Source organism: Myotis daubentonii, chromosome 9, assembly GCF_963259705.1.
Source record: "Myotis daubentonii chromosome 9, mMyoDau2.1, whole genome shotgun sequence".
Taxonomy (NCBI): Eukaryota; Metazoa; Chordata; class Mammalia; order Chiroptera; family Vespertilionidae; genus Myotis; species Myotis daubentonii.
The window spans coordinates 50,958,639-50,975,473 of NC_081848.1; the positions used below are offsets into that span (position 1 = coordinate 50,958,639).

At 50.6% G+C, this 16,835-nt stretch overlaps 1 protein-coding gene across 6 annotated transcripts in view; it reads left to right on the forward strand.

The window, feature by feature from the left end:
• Positions 1-16,835, forward strand: part of MICAL2 (microtubule associated monooxygenase, calponin and LIM domain containing 2) — a 204,388-nt gene that overhangs the window by 150,865 nt on the left and 36,688 nt on the right. For all 6 annotated transcript variants that reach the window (XM_059708911.1, XM_059708912.1, XM_059708914.1 and 3 more), the window contains 3 exons: positions 2,872-2,946; positions 7,594-7,748; positions 8,911-10,180. In XM_059708911.1, coding sequence (XP_059564894.1) covers positions 2,872-2,946; positions 7,594-7,748; positions 8,911-10,180 — 1,500 coding nt within the window. The remainder of the gene's footprint in view (positions 1-2,871; positions 2,947-7,593; positions 7,749-8,910; positions 10,181-16,835) is intronic.

Here is a 16,835-nt window from a genome sequence, read left to right on the forward strand (position 1 = left end):
CAGACATTGTCCAGCTCATGTCAAATAGATGCTACCGGGAGATGCATTACGTCATGCCTGGAGCAATGGCTCTGCAAAACATGCAGCCACAGTTTTCCCGAGGCTGTTTCCCTCCGCCCCCCTGGCTGGCAGGCGAGGGCAGGGCTCGCAGGAGCGGTTCTCCCAGGGGAGAGAAAACAAGGTAGTGTGGCTGAAGCATTTTGTTTCTGACAGTCCAGTTTAATTCCAGGATAAAGTGTAGAATAGACAGAGACGTGGCTAGACTGCATGACTTGCGAGCAATCTTCTGTCGATTTCGTCTTGATCCATCCTGGTTTTGATCGTTGCTGGGCAAACCACATTGGCATGTGATTTGTGTTGCTGGTTGTGGTGAGCCCATTGCGTTTCCAGATATTGCAGCGTTGACATCGTGTGGTGGGTGTTGAGGGAGCTTTATTAATCCCACTCTCACCTGGATATATGGCTCGGAGGTGAGCCAGGGAAACGCTGGACAAGACCAGGCGGAGCTTTAAAAAGAACCCCGGGGTGTACGCCACGCTGCTCATGGCGGCATTATTCACAGTCACCAAAAGGGAGACGCGGGCCCACTGCCCATCCGCAGGTGAATGGAGAAACCAAGTGTGCTATAGCCACACCATGAAATGTCACTCAGCCTGAGTGCCATGCGACAACATGAGGGAATATTGAAGTCATTACACTCAGTGAAATAAGCCAGACACAGAAAGACAGGCATTGCATGAGTTATACTTCTATCAGGTGCCAAGACAAGTCAAATTCATAGACAGAAAGGAGAATGGTGCCTGCCAGGGGCCGGGAAGCGGCTGGGTGGGGAACTGTTGTTTTTAATGGTAAAAGGCTGCAGTTTGGGACGAGGAACAAGTTCTGGAGGTGGGTGGTGGCAATGGCGGCACAACAGTATGCATGTCCCTAACGCCACTGAACTCTACCCTTAAAAATGACAAAACCGACAGACAATGTATCCAGATTATTGTCATTGTTCATCTACAAACGCAAAACATAATCACTTTAAAGTACCTTTTCAGGGTATGGAGGGTAACTATTCTATAATAGCTTGATGATCCTGATGATTTTTTAAAAAGATAAAGCTGGATCTTCCATGTTACTGTCGCAAAATTAAGTATTTAAAAGAGGAAAAGTATTAAAATATGAAGGATAAAAAGTGAAAAACACGGTTGTTTTATGTGGTAGACACTTTACCACTCATCGGGACGCCCTCAGCTCCCCAGGGAACCTGCTGCCTCCTCAGGGTTCTGGCCTGGAGCACACGCCAGAGGCCACAGAAAACGCTCAGTGCCATTCCCCTAAAACACCTGGTGTCATCGTTCTCACAAACCTGGTTTCAAAGGCACCTTTCTGGCCTCCCACCTCCAGAGGCTGAGGTTCAGTGGGTCTAGAGTGGGGCCCAGTGTCTGCGTTTTATGTCAGCGCCCCAGATGCTCCCATGTGGGAGGTCCGAGCCCAACACAGAGCCACTGAGCCAGCCGGTCCGGCTCCTCTGTTTCTTGAGCGGTTTCTCCGTGAGCTGACTGAGGTTGACTGTGGTCAGCAGGACGTGGCTGTGCCAGAGGCCTGCTCGCTCCTTGTGCGAGACTCCCAGCCTGGGGAACGCTGACCTGCACTTGGTGAGAGGAAGTGGGCCCAGGCTGCAGGCAGACTGCTCATCCTACAACCGGGAGGTGGGGAGACTGCACCCCGCGCCTGTCCCCACAGCCCCCCTCAAACCCACGGGCAGGGTGTGAAACAGGCCTGTGGGATGGGGGCCCGCCATTCAGGGGAGCAGGCTCACAGGGTCTCCACGTGGAGTGAGGGCGGGAGGGTGCCCAGGATCGGAGGGCTGTTCCGAGGGAAGGAAGCCCCCAGGCAGCGGCTGACACCTGTGCTGTGCAGCCCGGCTGGTGCGCGTCCACACCCAGCTCAGCACTGGCAGGAAGTGAGAGTGGAACCCAGGACTTCCTACACAGAGAGGGCCGTGCCCGCCGGGCCTTGGGCTCAGGGAGGCCCGCATTCAAGCCTTCCCCACGCTCAGTCACACTCCTCACATACCCCCATCACTCCCACAGCCTTTCTTCCATGCCTCCTGGTCCCTCCTGTGTGTGCATTCGGCAGGCATCACCCCGTGATGGAACCGCCCCAGGGACTGGAGGCCACATCTGCAGGCCCCATGTGTGAGTTCTCTTCTGCAGGTGATGTTCATTGTGCTCAGCTAATCCTCAAGGCCCACTGGGCAGAGGGTCCTCAGGGCACAGCCCACAGCCTCCTGAAGCGTTTCCGTTGGAACCCAGGCCAAGAGGGTGTTCAGGGCAGTGGGTTGTCAGAGGTTCAGTTAGAACTGGCTCCCAGAGGGTTCGCAGGGCTCTGCGGGGCAGGGGAGCGGACAGAGCTCCTGCAGCTTCCAGGCTGCATCACAGTGCGCGCGTGGGCCACTGATGTGAGACTTCGGCTCTGACGAGCTGCTCTGCTAAAAACAAATGTGCACGCATGTGTGTATATAGGCATGTGTGTGTGTGTGTGTATCCATGTAGGCATGTAAACATGTACACATAGGTATGCTCATTAATGAGGGCCATTTGGAATGATGGCTCACAATCTGAGGCATTTTCTAAAAGGCGGCAGGACCTGTCCCATAGCAGAGTCTCCATAAGTATCTGGTGAATGAATGAGAAACCGGAGGCGTGTGCTGGGACAGGAGGGCGCAGTCAGAGGGAAGGAAGGGACTCAGTCAGTTATGATCATCAGCCAATTCACTTTCGGTAAATGGACCATAGGAGAACCCCCCCCCCTGTTTTTTAACATGTTTAACGGACTCTTCCTCCCTTCCCACCTTCCCTGCCTTTCTTTTTTCCACTACAGCTCTGCAGCGGGCCAACAGCCTCCAGTCCCCAACTCTCAGCAAATACCAGAGCTGGAGAAGAAAGTGCCAGTCAAGTGAGTCACGGGTTCTCTGGGGCTGGGTGGGGGTGGGGTGGGGGCGAGGGGGGCGAGAATTCTCTGACTAATTCTCAGGGGCAGCTGTCCTCATTCCTTACACAACCTCTGACCTGGCCTCCTGGATGTGAGCGGCAAGGAAAGAAATAGAAGGTTGACCCTATTTCCACTGCTGACCCGAGGAAGCATTCCCTGAGGGATTTGGGACCCCCTTTCCCCTCGGCTCCCCAGTCCAGAGTCATAGAGCCTGATGACTCAGTTACACGTGGAAGGGGCCTTATCGCATCAGCTCCAAACTTTTTGAAACAGCGACGAGGACACTGGGGCCCTGGAGTTGGGCTGGGGGCACCAGCTGAAGTTCATGCAGTCAGGGGCAATGCAATGAGGGAAGCCAGGCGTGCACACATGCCCCATTCTTTTTCTGAGCAGCCTGTGGTCCACGCATCCCAGGGAAGAGCAGGGTGGGTGAGGACCAGGGCCTGTGGTGGATGCCAAGGCAGCGGGCTCCCACTAGGGGGCGCAGTGACCACACACAATTGCAAGGCATCCCAGGGCTGCAGCTATTACAGAACTGGGATTCCCTCTCCTAGCCTGAGAGAGGGGCAGGAACTCTTCTGATTCCAAGTTCATTGCCGCTTTCCACCTCTTCCTGCCCCGACACACCCTCTCTGGGCCTTGCTCTTGGAGAGATGGACCCTGGAAAGCCTTGGGTTAGACAAGGGTTTCTAAAAAAGAAACGTTGTAGTTGGAACACAGTGCTCGTTTTGTTGACTCCTTCCTTCTGAGTCAGTGCCGACTCCTGGCCAGTGAGTCATTCTCCCGGCAGCCCCCGGCCCTGCAGCCTCTCCCTCGGGTCAGGCTGGGACATGGGTGCCGCTGGAGCTGGGTCAGGGCTGCACACCTGGGCAGGGCACTTCACCTGGGACAACCCAAAATAACTCTTGAATCAACCCACAGCCCCAGGCAGTGAGCACGAGGGGAAGGAGCCAGTTAATGTTTACGGAAGACCTGGGCCAGGCCTTTCCCACAAGCCATCGCATTTACTCCCCCACCACAACCCGTCTCTGTCGTGGGACTTCTGCTTCCATGGCCGGGTCCCTTTGGATGAAGATTCCACCCCAGTGCTTCCCGTCAGCTGTGCTGAGTGCCTCCAGTGAAGGGGATTATCCTTGTCCTCAAGAAGTTCCCAGTCTGGCCTGAGAGCTGGGAGTCTGGTGGGGGGCCCTCCCAGCAGGGCCAGGCTGCTGGAGGAGACAGCCTGGAGACCTCAGCCCTGTCTTTAGAGATCCCAGGAATAGCAGGTATAGGTAGCTGATTTGAGAGCAGGCCTGGAGTTCAAACCATTTCTATGGGCCTAGTGCCTGGCCCAAAGGAGGCACCAAGTCCTTCCTTGCTGAATGAATGAATGAATGAATGAATGAATGAATGAATGAATGAACTTCTGAACAAACTTATGAATGAAGAGTGAACAAATGAATGACCAAACCAGGGAACAAGCAGGCTGGACCCAGGGCAGGAACAGATGAAGCACATGGGTTTAGGCCTGTTCAGGCTGCCACGCCTAGAGGGCGCTCCAAGGCTTTGGGAGGATTTGAGCCACGGCCTGAGTTCAACATTCTGGGAAGCTGACCCCTGCGGTCCCAGTCTTTTTAAAAATCCCCAGAGCCAAAAGCCACTCGAGCTATCTTTTTAGTCATTTTCATTTTGCCCAAGAGGAAACACCAATGGGCAAGGCTGGTGCTATAGTAGGAGCAGAATATGGGGCACCACCTCCTCTGTCCACTCACTGCCCCGAAAAGGCTGGTTCTGTGTGATTGCCCTCAGCACCCCCCCACCCCCCCCCACCCCCCGCTGGCCATGTTCACCAGAATGACCACTGGGATCAAGGGGAAAGGTCACCAATGCCAGAGGGCCCAGAGGAGTGGCCCTGGTCCAGATGGGATGTGGGGCTGTAACACAGGCTCATCGACCCCCTTTGCAAGGGGCCTGCACAGGGCAGGGCAGCCCGGCCTGGGCCATGCAGGGTGTTCATGAAAAGAAAGGGCCGGCAGAGAAGGATCTGAGTTGATGAGGAGGAGTTGCGGGGTCCATGAGGGTGTGCAGCCCCCTCTGGGAAGGGTTAGCGGTCAGCGGTGTTTTTATTGGACACCACCCGTGTGCGTGGGGAGAGGGATGGAATTCCTAGTCCTGTGTGATTTTTGCATCCTGCACTAGGCATCTCTTTTTATCTCGTTTTATTCCTTCAGCCTCCCCTGACGCAGCGGTAGATTTCTTGAGGAAACTGGGGGTTAAGAGACTTGCTCAGTGTCTGGCAGCTGGTGTGGATGTAAAGGAGGTGGGGTTCCAGGCTCCCCTTTACCATTTTCTGAGGGAACCCAAAGACATCAGCCACCTGGGGCGGTGTATTCCCTGTCACCTTCAGCTCTGCTCTGGCCTCACCTTCCTCTCCCGTGCAGCAACCCCCGCCTCCCAGGCAGCAGCTGGAATGGCGGGTGCTCTGTTCACCGCACCTCGTCCAGCCCTCCCCACGTTCTCCTGCAGACAGAGCGTGAGGGACGTGTGTGCAGCGAGAGTCCCCACTAGCGGGGATGAGGGTGGGGATTAGAGGAAGGAAAAAGAGAGGCAGCAGCTCCCAGGTCATGACCTTGTGAACCCCAAGGCCTTCCTGGCAACCAAGCCCAGGTGTCCCTGGCTCTGTGTCATAGGTCCCGGGAGAGCTCCCCGGGGGAACACAAAGGCAGTGTGTTGAGCTGAGGGGACTTTGAGACAAGTTGGGGAGTTTGAGTCAGGAGGTGGCAGAGAGAGGAGAATGAGGGGGCGAGGAAGAGGAGGAGAAGGAATTTGGCAGGAATTTGGCAAGCTGGGCCCAGGAAACAAGGCAACAACTGACTCACAACTTTTGCCTTTTTAGGCTCGAACCATCTAACTGTGGGCTGGGATGGAGGTCCGCGGGCTGAGATGGGGGGTTGGGTAAGAGGCCAGCGGCCTCCCCCGCGGCAGCTCCTGGCAGCCGGCGGTCTTTCTCCCCAGCAGCTCCTTCCCGCCACCTCAGCTCTGTTCCCCTGAGTTACCTTCCCCCTGACGCGTTCTGGAGGCTTCCCTTTGGGAACTCGCTGGCCATGCGTGTGTGCTGGCCACCTTCTCAGCACCCGGCCTGGGATGCGGCTGACAGGCTTGCAGTTGCGTGTGAGGGGAGCAGGAGGGAATGCTGAACCCCCGTGTGGGCCACTGTGAAAACGGTCTCAAAAGAATGCTTCTTCGCTCAGGGCTTGGGTGGCCGAGTCTGGGTGGGTCCCAGAGGAGGAGCCTCTTCCCCAGAACTTTGGAGAAACCGAGGCCGGAGGATTGTGTGAGTTAGGAAGCGAGCTGAAATCTAAGGCTGGACACCCGGAGGGTCAGCAGGAGCCGGCAGGAGTGGGTAGTGAGACAGCGGTCCTGGGAGGGTCTGAGGGAGAGCTGGCCGGGCCCACAGGTCAGACGCTGAGTGAGCAAGTCAGAAACAGAGCACGGATTTTCTGAGCCCCTTTGAGGGCATATTACTGAGATGGCTCACTATGGAAACAAAATGCTCGCCGTTTTAGATTTCAGGTTCCTAGGGCGTGTGTGTGTGTGTGTGTGTGTGTGTGTGCGCGTGTGTGCATGCGTGTGAGTTTGGGTGTGTGCGTTTGTGTGTGTGTGATTGTGTGTGTGTGAGTGCGTGTGAGTGTGGGTGTGAGTGTATGTGCGTGCGTGAGTGTGGGGGTGTGCGTGTGTGGGTGAGTGCATGCGTGTGTGAGTGCGTGTGCGTATGTGTGTGTGTGCGCACGTGTGTGTGAGTATGTGGGTGTGCGTGTGTGTGTGTGCATGTGTGTATGAGTGTGAGTGTGTGTGTCCGTGTGTGTGTGTGCGTGCGTGTGAGCATGTGTGCACTCATGAGAGATGGCGAAAGAGAACGGGATTGACCTCACAGACCACAACTGTCAAGATTCTGCTGTCACTGTCCTAATTGACTTCAGCTCCCACAGTCAGAGTGAGGCTGGGCCTCGGCCGCACTCCTTCCTCATGTTGCTCGGAGCGCGTCCCCTGCAAGGATCGTCCCTGACCAGCAGGAGCTTGGCACGAGCCTCACTCCATATGCTTCAAATGAGCTGATGCTCACGATAACCTCCCTCCCTGTGTTCTCTTAAAACCTCCGGCTGACCATGGCCTCCGAGGGCCGCTGGCGCACAGGGAGCGGGAAGAGCGGCTGCATTAGCAGTGGCGCCTGCCCTGCCTGTGCCCGGCTCACGGTCCGCAGCGCGTGGGCAGAGGCCTCGGGCGGGTTGTTGACTGAGCCCCAGCCTCCAGCCGCGTGGCTTTAGGGGAACCTGGGCGGCTGTGTCCGTTTCTAAGAAACACCGGGCTTCCTGTCTCACCACGGGGAACATCCTCACGTGGGTGGGAAGCACATGGTTCTCAGGCTCCCCTCCCTGGGACCCCTTCCTCCACAGGCGCTGCCTCGTCTACACCGTCCCTCCTCCCCCGTCCGTGGCATCGGGCCCCAATCCACCTCTGAGGTCTTCCTCCCTCTGCATTTACAGGGTCGGGGCGTCACTGACAGCCTCCTCTGTCCCTGAGGACATGAGGCCGTGGCCCCTCTGTAATGCAGACCGCATCTTTCCTCGGCAGGTTCCATGCCGGTGAACAGCTCGAGAACTGTGTCGCCGCCCAGGGAAGCGACCCCTTCCGTTTCCCCTTCATCCTTGTCTTCTGCCTCATCCTCCCCCGTGTCCTCCTCAGGCAGTGTCCCAGGCAGTGCTCTGGGGGGTTCCCCCCCACCTCAGGTAAGCACCCCTCAGCGCCCCCCCCAGTGGGAGAGTGAGCTGCCTCTTCTCCTCCCACTTCCACACTCAGCACCATCAGGCACCCTGCACAGAGCCAGGGCCCAGAGATGCTCTGCCAAGAGCCCACCCTGGCCCCCTCCCGAGTCCCTTCCATAGAAGCTCACCTGCTACTTCTCAGCCCCCGCCCCCCTCCCCCTCCAGCACAGCCACTGGCTCGCTCACTCAGCAGACTTTTCGGGGTGTGGCGCCTGGGCTGGGCTGTGGGGCACAGAGATGCTAGGACACATGCTGGGCCCTGGTGGTCCCCCCAGGGGCCGAGGAGCAGGCGCAGACCCTGGGGTGCCTTGGGGAGGAGCTGAGAACCTTGGAGGCAACATTTCCCTGGACTCGAACATGACGTCACCGAAAACAGAGGTTTGGACTCATTCCTTCACCAGGAGTCCGTGTGTCAGGCCTCTTGACCTGCAGACCCTGCTCCAGGCCCTGGGGACCAGAGAGCACGGGACAGCCGGGCCCATGCACTTGCGGAGCTGCTCTCTGGGCCCTGCCCTCCTGGGCCCCCCTGTGGGCTCCCTTTGCCACGGGCCCTGCCCTGCCTGCTGGCAACGGCCCTTTAGCAGCCGCACAGGCAGGAGTCAGGCTTAGAAAAGGCACTGGACAGTCCTCATGGCCATCCTGCCCCACAGGCCTCCCCCCCCACACACCCCCCGAAGGGTAGCTCTCCCCTTCCTTCAGGAGGCGCCATGCGGAGGAAGAAGCCTTGGTTTCGGGTAGTTGGAGGAACACATCTGTGGATGGAGGTGCCCATTAGTAGGGACATGACTGAGCAAGCCCTGGGGCACCCTGCCCCTCTGTGCCTGACCTCCCTACCGTCACGGGCACAGGAGCTGGCCAATGCCTGTGCCTCACCTTTGGCTTCCTACCCACCTGACCCAAGACCCAGAAAAGCCTTCGGCCCATGCTGACACGGGGGCTCCAGGCAGACCCCAGCAGGCCCCAGGGTAGCCATCTGAGTGAAGAGCTGCCCTCAGAAATCAGTCATTCCAGGCAGGATTCTTTTCGACTGGAGACAGGAAGGGAGGGGGCTATAGACTGAGGTGTGCTTTCCCCATCTAGATACATGCTGGCAATTTTGAAATCACGGCTATGTTTTGCCCTGCAGGTCTCAAGAGGTCATTTCAGTCCTTCCACCCCAATCTTCCTGAGGCGAGCCAGGGCCCACGGAGCACCCAGCGAAATCCCTCTCTACCTGCCGCACGGCCAGGTGCTGGAGCGGACAGAGTTCTGCCTGGTGAGGCCGGGTGGAGAGGGCCTCGCCAGCCCCGGGACCCCCAGCCCTGCAGCGATGGCTCCCAATGGCTGTCAGGACACCAGCGGCACCCACAGAGGCCCTCACCCCATTGGAGGGAAGGGCGGGTGCTCGCCAGACCAAGAGCTGTCTCCTAGGGCCGCCGGGGGCTGGGGAGAAGGGCATGTGGGCTCCCAGACCCAGACGGGAGAGGAGAGTGGGTCCGAGCTGGCAGAGGGGAAGAAGCTGGGCTTGAAGAAGCTGGCCCTCACCCAGGAGCAGAAGAGCAAGTTGCTGGATTGGAGTGACTTCAACCCCCAGAGCTCGCGCCTGGCACCCGGGCCACAACTCTCCCAGAAAAGTGCCGAGAATGCTAGAGGAGGCCGAGCGCTGAAGCCAGTCCGCCCCTTGGTGCTCCCTCGGGCGGAGAGAGAGACCCTGCCAGCTCAGGCAGAGGCTCCGGAGAAGAGGGGGACCCCCGCTGGAAGGACTCCAGAGGAGCGAAGCCTGGCTCCACCCAGGTCCCCACTGAGACTCATTGCCAATGCCCTTCGAAGGTCCTTCCTGGAGCCCCTCCTCTCCAACTCCGAAGGCGGGAGGAAGGCCTGGGCCAAGCCAGAATCCCGGGCTTTGCCCACCAGCCCGCCGCAGGCTTGCGCGCGCTCCTTCAGCCTTCGAAAACCCAGCGGCAATAAAGACTGGGGCCAGCAGTCCCCTGGGAGAGACATGGCCAGCAGGGCCTCGGCCTTCTTCTCCCTGGGCACCCCGCCTGTCAGGGCTGCCCAGCCCTCCACCCCTGGCCTTCCGGAACCTGCCCTCCGCACCCACAGTTTGCCCAACCGGCCCTCCAAGATGTTTCCTGGATTGGCGTCCCCACCCTGCAGCAAGATGGAAGATGTGCCCAAACTCCTGGAGAAAGTGAGTTTGCAAGAGACCTTTCCGGATGCTCCTAGGACTCCAAAGAGGAAAATTGCACTCTTTTCCTCCCTCCGACTCAGAGACAAATCTTCTGAGGGTTCTCTCCAAGAACCCAGGCAAAGAAAGGACTTCCGTGACCTCTTTAGCATCCCCAAGGGGAAGGTGCAGCCTGTGGACAGCGTGCGGCTGGGGCAGAGGGCCCCGCCTCCTCCAGAGCCAGATGCAAGTAAGTGACACAGGTCCACAGCTCATGCCGGGCAGTTAGTTAACATTATTGGGTTAATAAACAGCATCTTTCACCTCGTCTTGCTCCTCAAATTAAAGTCTGACAAAAGCAGGAAACTGGAATTTGAAAAATTTGAAAAAATATGAAACAATTAGATTTGAAATTATGTGATAGGAAGTTTTGAAAGAGTTAACCAGAAATTCACCACGTTCCCCTTATTGTCCATCTATGCATATTTTTTACTAAGTTGGGCATAAAATTTTGTGCCTTTTTAAATTAAACATTATATTATAGGTATTAAGCCAATTGCCTCATCGTCTACATAAATGTGATTTAATGGCTATAAAATATTCTATCTAGTGGTTATGTTATTTAATGAACTTATTCTTTATGGTTTAACTTATAGATATATATGTATGTATAAATTATATATATGAACATATTTATATTTTTATATGGTCTTGGGTGGACATTTTTATGCATATAGCTTTTTCTTTCCTTTGAATTATTTTTTTAGGATAGGTTCCAAGAAGTGGAATGAAAATGTGAATACTTTTAAGATTCTCCACTTACTCTGACAAATTGCTCTTTAAAAGAGGACCTATGGGTAAAGGATGTATGGGATCTCTCTGTGTTATTTCTTACAACTGTGGGTTGTAAATTTCAATTAAAACATGGGAAAGGTACCAATTTATATTCCCCCATTAATGTATGAAAGTACCTTTTCACCACACTCTGCATTGAGTATTACATATTTTAAATATTGCTATTTTACTGGTCCAAAAATGGTGCTTCAAAATACTATTGGATGTAAACTCTAACTGAAAAAAGTTTTTTCTTAATGGTGCCTTTTAAACTTCTATTTCTTCTTATTACTAGCTTAAACATGTTTATTTATATTTGGTTACCAACTGAACCTTAGGCTTTTTAGATTTAAATCTATTTGTAATTTTTCAAATTATAAAATTAATACATTAAATAATCTGAATAATTCAACAATATAGAAATATCTTAAAAATAAAAACAGTAATGTATTCTCTCATCCCCTCCTCCTCAACGAAGTTTTGGTATATATCTTTGAGACAGTTTAAACATTCACATGGTTTCTGTTTTTGTTGTTGATATTTGTTTGATTGCTTTAAACCAGGGGTCCTCAAACTACGGCCCACGGGCCACATGCGGCCCGCCGCAAACATTTATCCGGCCCGCCGGGTGTTTTTGCCGCCGCTGTGTGCATAGGAATTTGTTCATAGTTTTTTTTTAAACTATAGTCCGGCCCTCCAGCGGTCTGAGGGACAGTGAACTGGCCCCCTGTTTAAAAAGTTTGAGGACCCCTGAGTTAAACCAAACTGATTCTACTATTCCTATTGTTGAGCAACTTTGTTTTTCTTTCTTTTTTTTTTAATGTTTTATTTTCTTATTTAACTCTTATTTGGGAACTTAGGTTTTCAAGCAAAAAATTATTTCTCTGTGTGATGCCTTAGTCAAAAAGCTGTATATAGAGTGCCCCCCCCCCAAAAAAACGCACTTTGAATAATTATAAAGGCATTTCATTTTCAAAATTGAGCTAGCAGCTATTAACGTGTGTGCACATTTTTTGAGACGCCCTGTAGATTAACAAGAGAGTTCCTTTTCAGCCAAGCTCAGATGTAAGCATGGACAGACTGAAATATAACTGCACCCTTTTATCCCATCATAAACTTTAATGTGTTGTGCATTTCTGTGTAGATAATACACAAAATCCACATGGCTCCAAATAGCAGGCACAGGGTGTCCTTTCTCCCTTGCCTGTCCTGGGGCCATGAGATCCTACCACTGGTGACAGGTGTTACTGTCAGGCTCTTGGGCTTCCTTTCAGGTAGAATTTATAAACACACAAGCAAATGTGCAGATTATATTCTTTTCCCCACAAATGGTAGCATACTGGCATATTGGACACACTTTTTTTAATACTTTTGGTTTTATTGTGGAGGTCATTCCATATTAGTACATAAAGAGCTTTGTTTTATGGCGACACGGTATTCCGTTGTGCACATGCACCATAATTGATGGAGCCAGTCCCCCATGATGGAAAGTTTAAGTCATTTCAAGACTTTTGCTATTGCAAACAGTGCACAATAATTAAGAACTTAGGTCATTTGGCACATGCGTGAGTTTATCTGCAGGATAAATTCCTAGAAATGGAAATGTTGGAACAAGGACATGTGAATTGAGAATTTTGATCTTGCCAAATTGTCCTCCATCAAAGGGGTGCTGGAGTGTGAGAGTGCTGTTTCTATACTGACACTAAACGGTTATTACCCAATCCCCCACCCCCCCCCTTTTTTTTTTAATCTTTACCAATCTGATTGAGCATCTTTTCATAGTCATTTATATTTCCTTTTCTGTGAACTATTGTTTCTGTTCTTTATCTAGTTTTCTGTTGGGCTGTTGGTATTTTTCTTAAGGATATGTAGGGACTCTGGTAGATAGAAAATTTAGCCTTTTGAATTATAAATACTTTTCCCAGTTTCTTGTTAGTGTTTAACTTGGTTTATGGTGGTTTTGTCATATAAAATTTTTATTTTTATCTAGTAGTTGTAAGCAATTTCTCACTTTCTGGCTTCTGGGCTATATATAATAGTTCAGAAAAAGCTTCATCCAAGTTTACAGAGGAATTTTCTTACCATTTCTTTTAGTCTCTTGTTTTTAAATTTTTTTACATTTAAATATTTACATTTTCTTCCTAGTATACCCATAAAATATGAGACAAAAGATCCAACCTTATTTTTTTATATGTCTCCCTGGTTATCTTAAAATAATTTAGTGAATAATTCATCTTTTTCCTCTCTTCTGTGAGATGACATCTTTATCATATATCAAATCCCTGTACTTGGACTGACTTCCACGCTATTTATTATATTTTATTGAGTTGTCTGTTATGTGTCAGTACCACACTGTTTTAATTAATTTAATATATATGTATATATATATATATATATCTGTGTATTATACTATCAGGTAGAAAGAGTATTCCATTACTGATCTTCTCTTTTAAACATTGTCTGGCTCTTCTTGCTTGTTCTGTATTCTATATGAATTTAGCACCAGTTTGTCTATGTTTTCCACCAAAAAAATCCTACAAGTACTTGTATGGATTGAGTTAAGTTTACAAACTAACTTGAAAGAATTTACAACCTTATGATATGAACTGTCTTTTTTTTATTTGTTCATATCTTTTATTGTGATTCTCAGGGACATTTTGAACTTTATGTTGAATAGCTTTTGGATATTTATTGTTAAGTTTATTATTACATATTTAGATATTAGATGTTTAGTTTTTGTTGCTATTGTGAATAGGATATTTCCATTTTATCTTGCTACTCTTGGTTGTGTATATGAAAGTTGTTGATTTCTGTATAGTTATTTTGTACCTATCCATTTTACTGAATTATCTTTGCTTGTAGAAATCTTACAGTGAGTTCTGGGCCCTCCCCAAAATATACAATCATAGCCTGTGCAAATAATGATAATTTTACTGCTTGTTTTAGAAGTTCTGCGCCTCTAATTTATTGTTTCCTTAGTTTCTTTGGTTCCCAGAATCTCCAGAAACGATATTAAATAAAAATTGTGATAATGGCCCAGCCAGTGTTGCTCAGTGGTTGAGCGTCGTCCCATGAACTAGGAGGTCACAGTTCAATTCCCAGTCAGGACACATGCCCGGGTTGTGGGCTTTACCCCCACTAAGGGGCATATAGGAGGGAGGCAGTCAATTGATGATTCTCTCTCACCATTGATGTTTCTATCTCCCTCTCCCTTTCTCTGAAATGAATAAAAACATATTTTTTTAAAAAGTGATAATGGTTTCCTTATTACATTCCTAACTTTAATGAGAAGGCATCTCATTAATGAAAATAATGTTTTCCCATTTAAGCATTATGCTGGCTCCTGGATTGACCCAGATATATTTAATCATTTCAAGGAAATAATCAACTAATCATATTTTATTAAAAGTACAGTTGACCCTTGAATAATGTTTGAACTGCATAGGTTCACTTATATGCAGATTTTTTGTTAATTGTCCCAAGCAGTTCAAACCTGTGTTGTTCAAGAGTCAACTGGTGAATGGGAATTCAAAAATTTGGAGGACCTACTTAAGTTATGTGCCAAATTTCCACAGCATAGGTAGGTGGTGGGTGCCTCTAACAGGGTCAACTCTAGTTTTCATCTCAAATGGATGTTGAATTTTAGCAAATATTATTTTAGTACCTTTTGAAATGATTGTGTAAATTTGTTCTTTTTAGTTGGATTACTATGAATTATATAATATATTAAATTGCTGAAATAAATACCACTTAGTCATGATGTTTTATTATTTTAATATATTTTTTGTTCTGTTTCCTAATATTTAAGATTTTGCATCAAATTTATAGGTAAGATTAGCCTTTAGTTCATACCTCTATAACAGTGGTTCTCAACCTTCCTAATGCTGAGACCCTTTAATACAGTTCCTCATGTTGTGGTGACCCCCAACCATAAAATTATTTTCATTGCTTCTTCATAACTGTAATTTTGCTACTGTTATGAATCATAATGTAAATATCTGATATGCAGGATGTATTTTCATTGTTACAAATTGAACGTAATTAAAGCATAGTGATTAATCACAAAAACAATATATAATTATATATGTGTTTTCCAGTGGTCTTAGGCGACCTATAGGTAACGAACCGCTGCTCTATAATTTCTGTATATGCTGATTATAATAAGTTGGGGTAAATGTGTTTTCCTGATTTATTTATGGACAGCCACATTTGTTTATATTCACCAGGAAATCGTGTCACTTTTTTGGCTTGGAACAGAATGAGAATATAGAGAATGGAATTAACCTAAGGCTGACCAGCTCTAGAAATGGTGCCTGGGCCCATCTCATAAGAAATCTTTGTGTTTCTCTCAGATGATTTTAGGTCAGTATCATAGTAATATTAAGATTTTATCTACCCTATTAGGTTAAACTCATTAGTTTTCTTCTTTTTCTCCATCCCTGATCAACACACACACACAGACTTGGCTCTCTCCACATTAAACTTGTATACTTCCATGCAATGGAGAGAAAAAATAGTACTCAAATAGAAAGTGAGAAACTATCAAAAGTCATTCAAATTGAAGTACCTTGAATTATGATCCCTTGACTAAGAGCCAGCTGAAATTTAATTTTTTGTCTTTTTACAACACAACTTTCTATTAATATCCTATATAATAGAAGGCTAATATGCAAATCGACCAAACGGCGGAATGACCAGTTACTATGACTCACACTGACCACCAGGAGTCAGACGCTTGATTCAAGAGCTGCCCCCTGGTGGTCAGTGTGCTCCCATAAGGGGAGCACTGCTCAGCCAGAAGCTGGGTTCATGGCCTCTCCCACCTCCACAGCAGCGCTAAGGATGTCCAACTGATGGCTTAGGCCAGCCATGGGCAAACTACGGCCCGTGGGCCGGATCCGGCCCGTTTGAAATGAATAAAACTAAAAAAAAAAAAAAAAAAAGACCGTACCCTTTTATGTAATGACTAGAGGCCCAGTGCACATAAATTTGTGCACTGGTGGGGGGGGGGGGGTCGTCCCTCAGCCCGGCCTGTGCCCTCTCGCAGTCTGGGACCCCTCGGGAGATAACGACCTGCTGGCTTAGGCCTGCTCCCGGGTGGCAGAGGGCAGGCCCAATCCCTAGATGTAGCCCCTAGTTGGGCTCAAAGCAGGGCCGATTGGGGAGTTGGGGCGCCGCCCCCTGTCATGCACAGAGCAGGGTCCATCAGGGGGTTGGGGCGCTGCCCCCTGTCATGCACAAGCAGGGCCCATCAGCGGGTTAGGGCGCTGGCCCCTGTCACACACAGAGCAGGGCCCATCAGGGGGTTGGGGAGCTCCCCCCTGTCACGCACAGAGCAGGGCCGGTCAGGGGGTTGAGGAGCTCCCCCCTGTCACTCACAGAGTAGGGCCGATAGGGGAGTTGGGGCACTGCCCCCTGTCACACACAGAGCAGGGTCGATCAGGGGGTTGGGGCGCCGCACCCTGTCACACACAGAGCCGCAGGGCGATCAGGGGGTTGGGGAGCTCCCCCCTATCAGGCACAGAGTAGGGCTAATCAGGGGGTTGGGGCACCTTCCCCTGTCACGAACAGAGCAGGGCGGATAGGGAGGTTGTGGCCCCGCCTCCTGTCACACACAGAGCTGCAGGGTGATCAGGGGGTTTGGGCGCTGCCCCGTCACGCTGATCCCGGTGCTGGGAAGCCTCGCGGCTCCGCTGATCCCGGTGCTGGGAGGTATATTACCCTTTTACTATATAGGACAGAGGCCTGGTGCATGGGTGGGGGCCGGCTGGTTTGCCCTAAAGGGTGTCCTGGATCAGGGTGGGGGTCCCCACTGGGGTGCCTGGCCAGCCTGGGTGAGGGGATGATGGCTGTTTGCAGCTGGTCACACACCCTTCAGGGTGGGGGTCCCCACTGGGGTGCCTGGCCAGTCTGGGTGAGGGCTGAGGACTGTTTTCAGGCTGGCGGGTTTTTCTTTTTTTATTTTTTTTATTCTGGGCCAGCTTTAGCTCTGAGGCTCCAGCTCTTAGGCCTCCGCTCCTGAAAGCAGGTATCTGGTTTGTTTAGGTTCTATAATCTTGAAACACTGTATC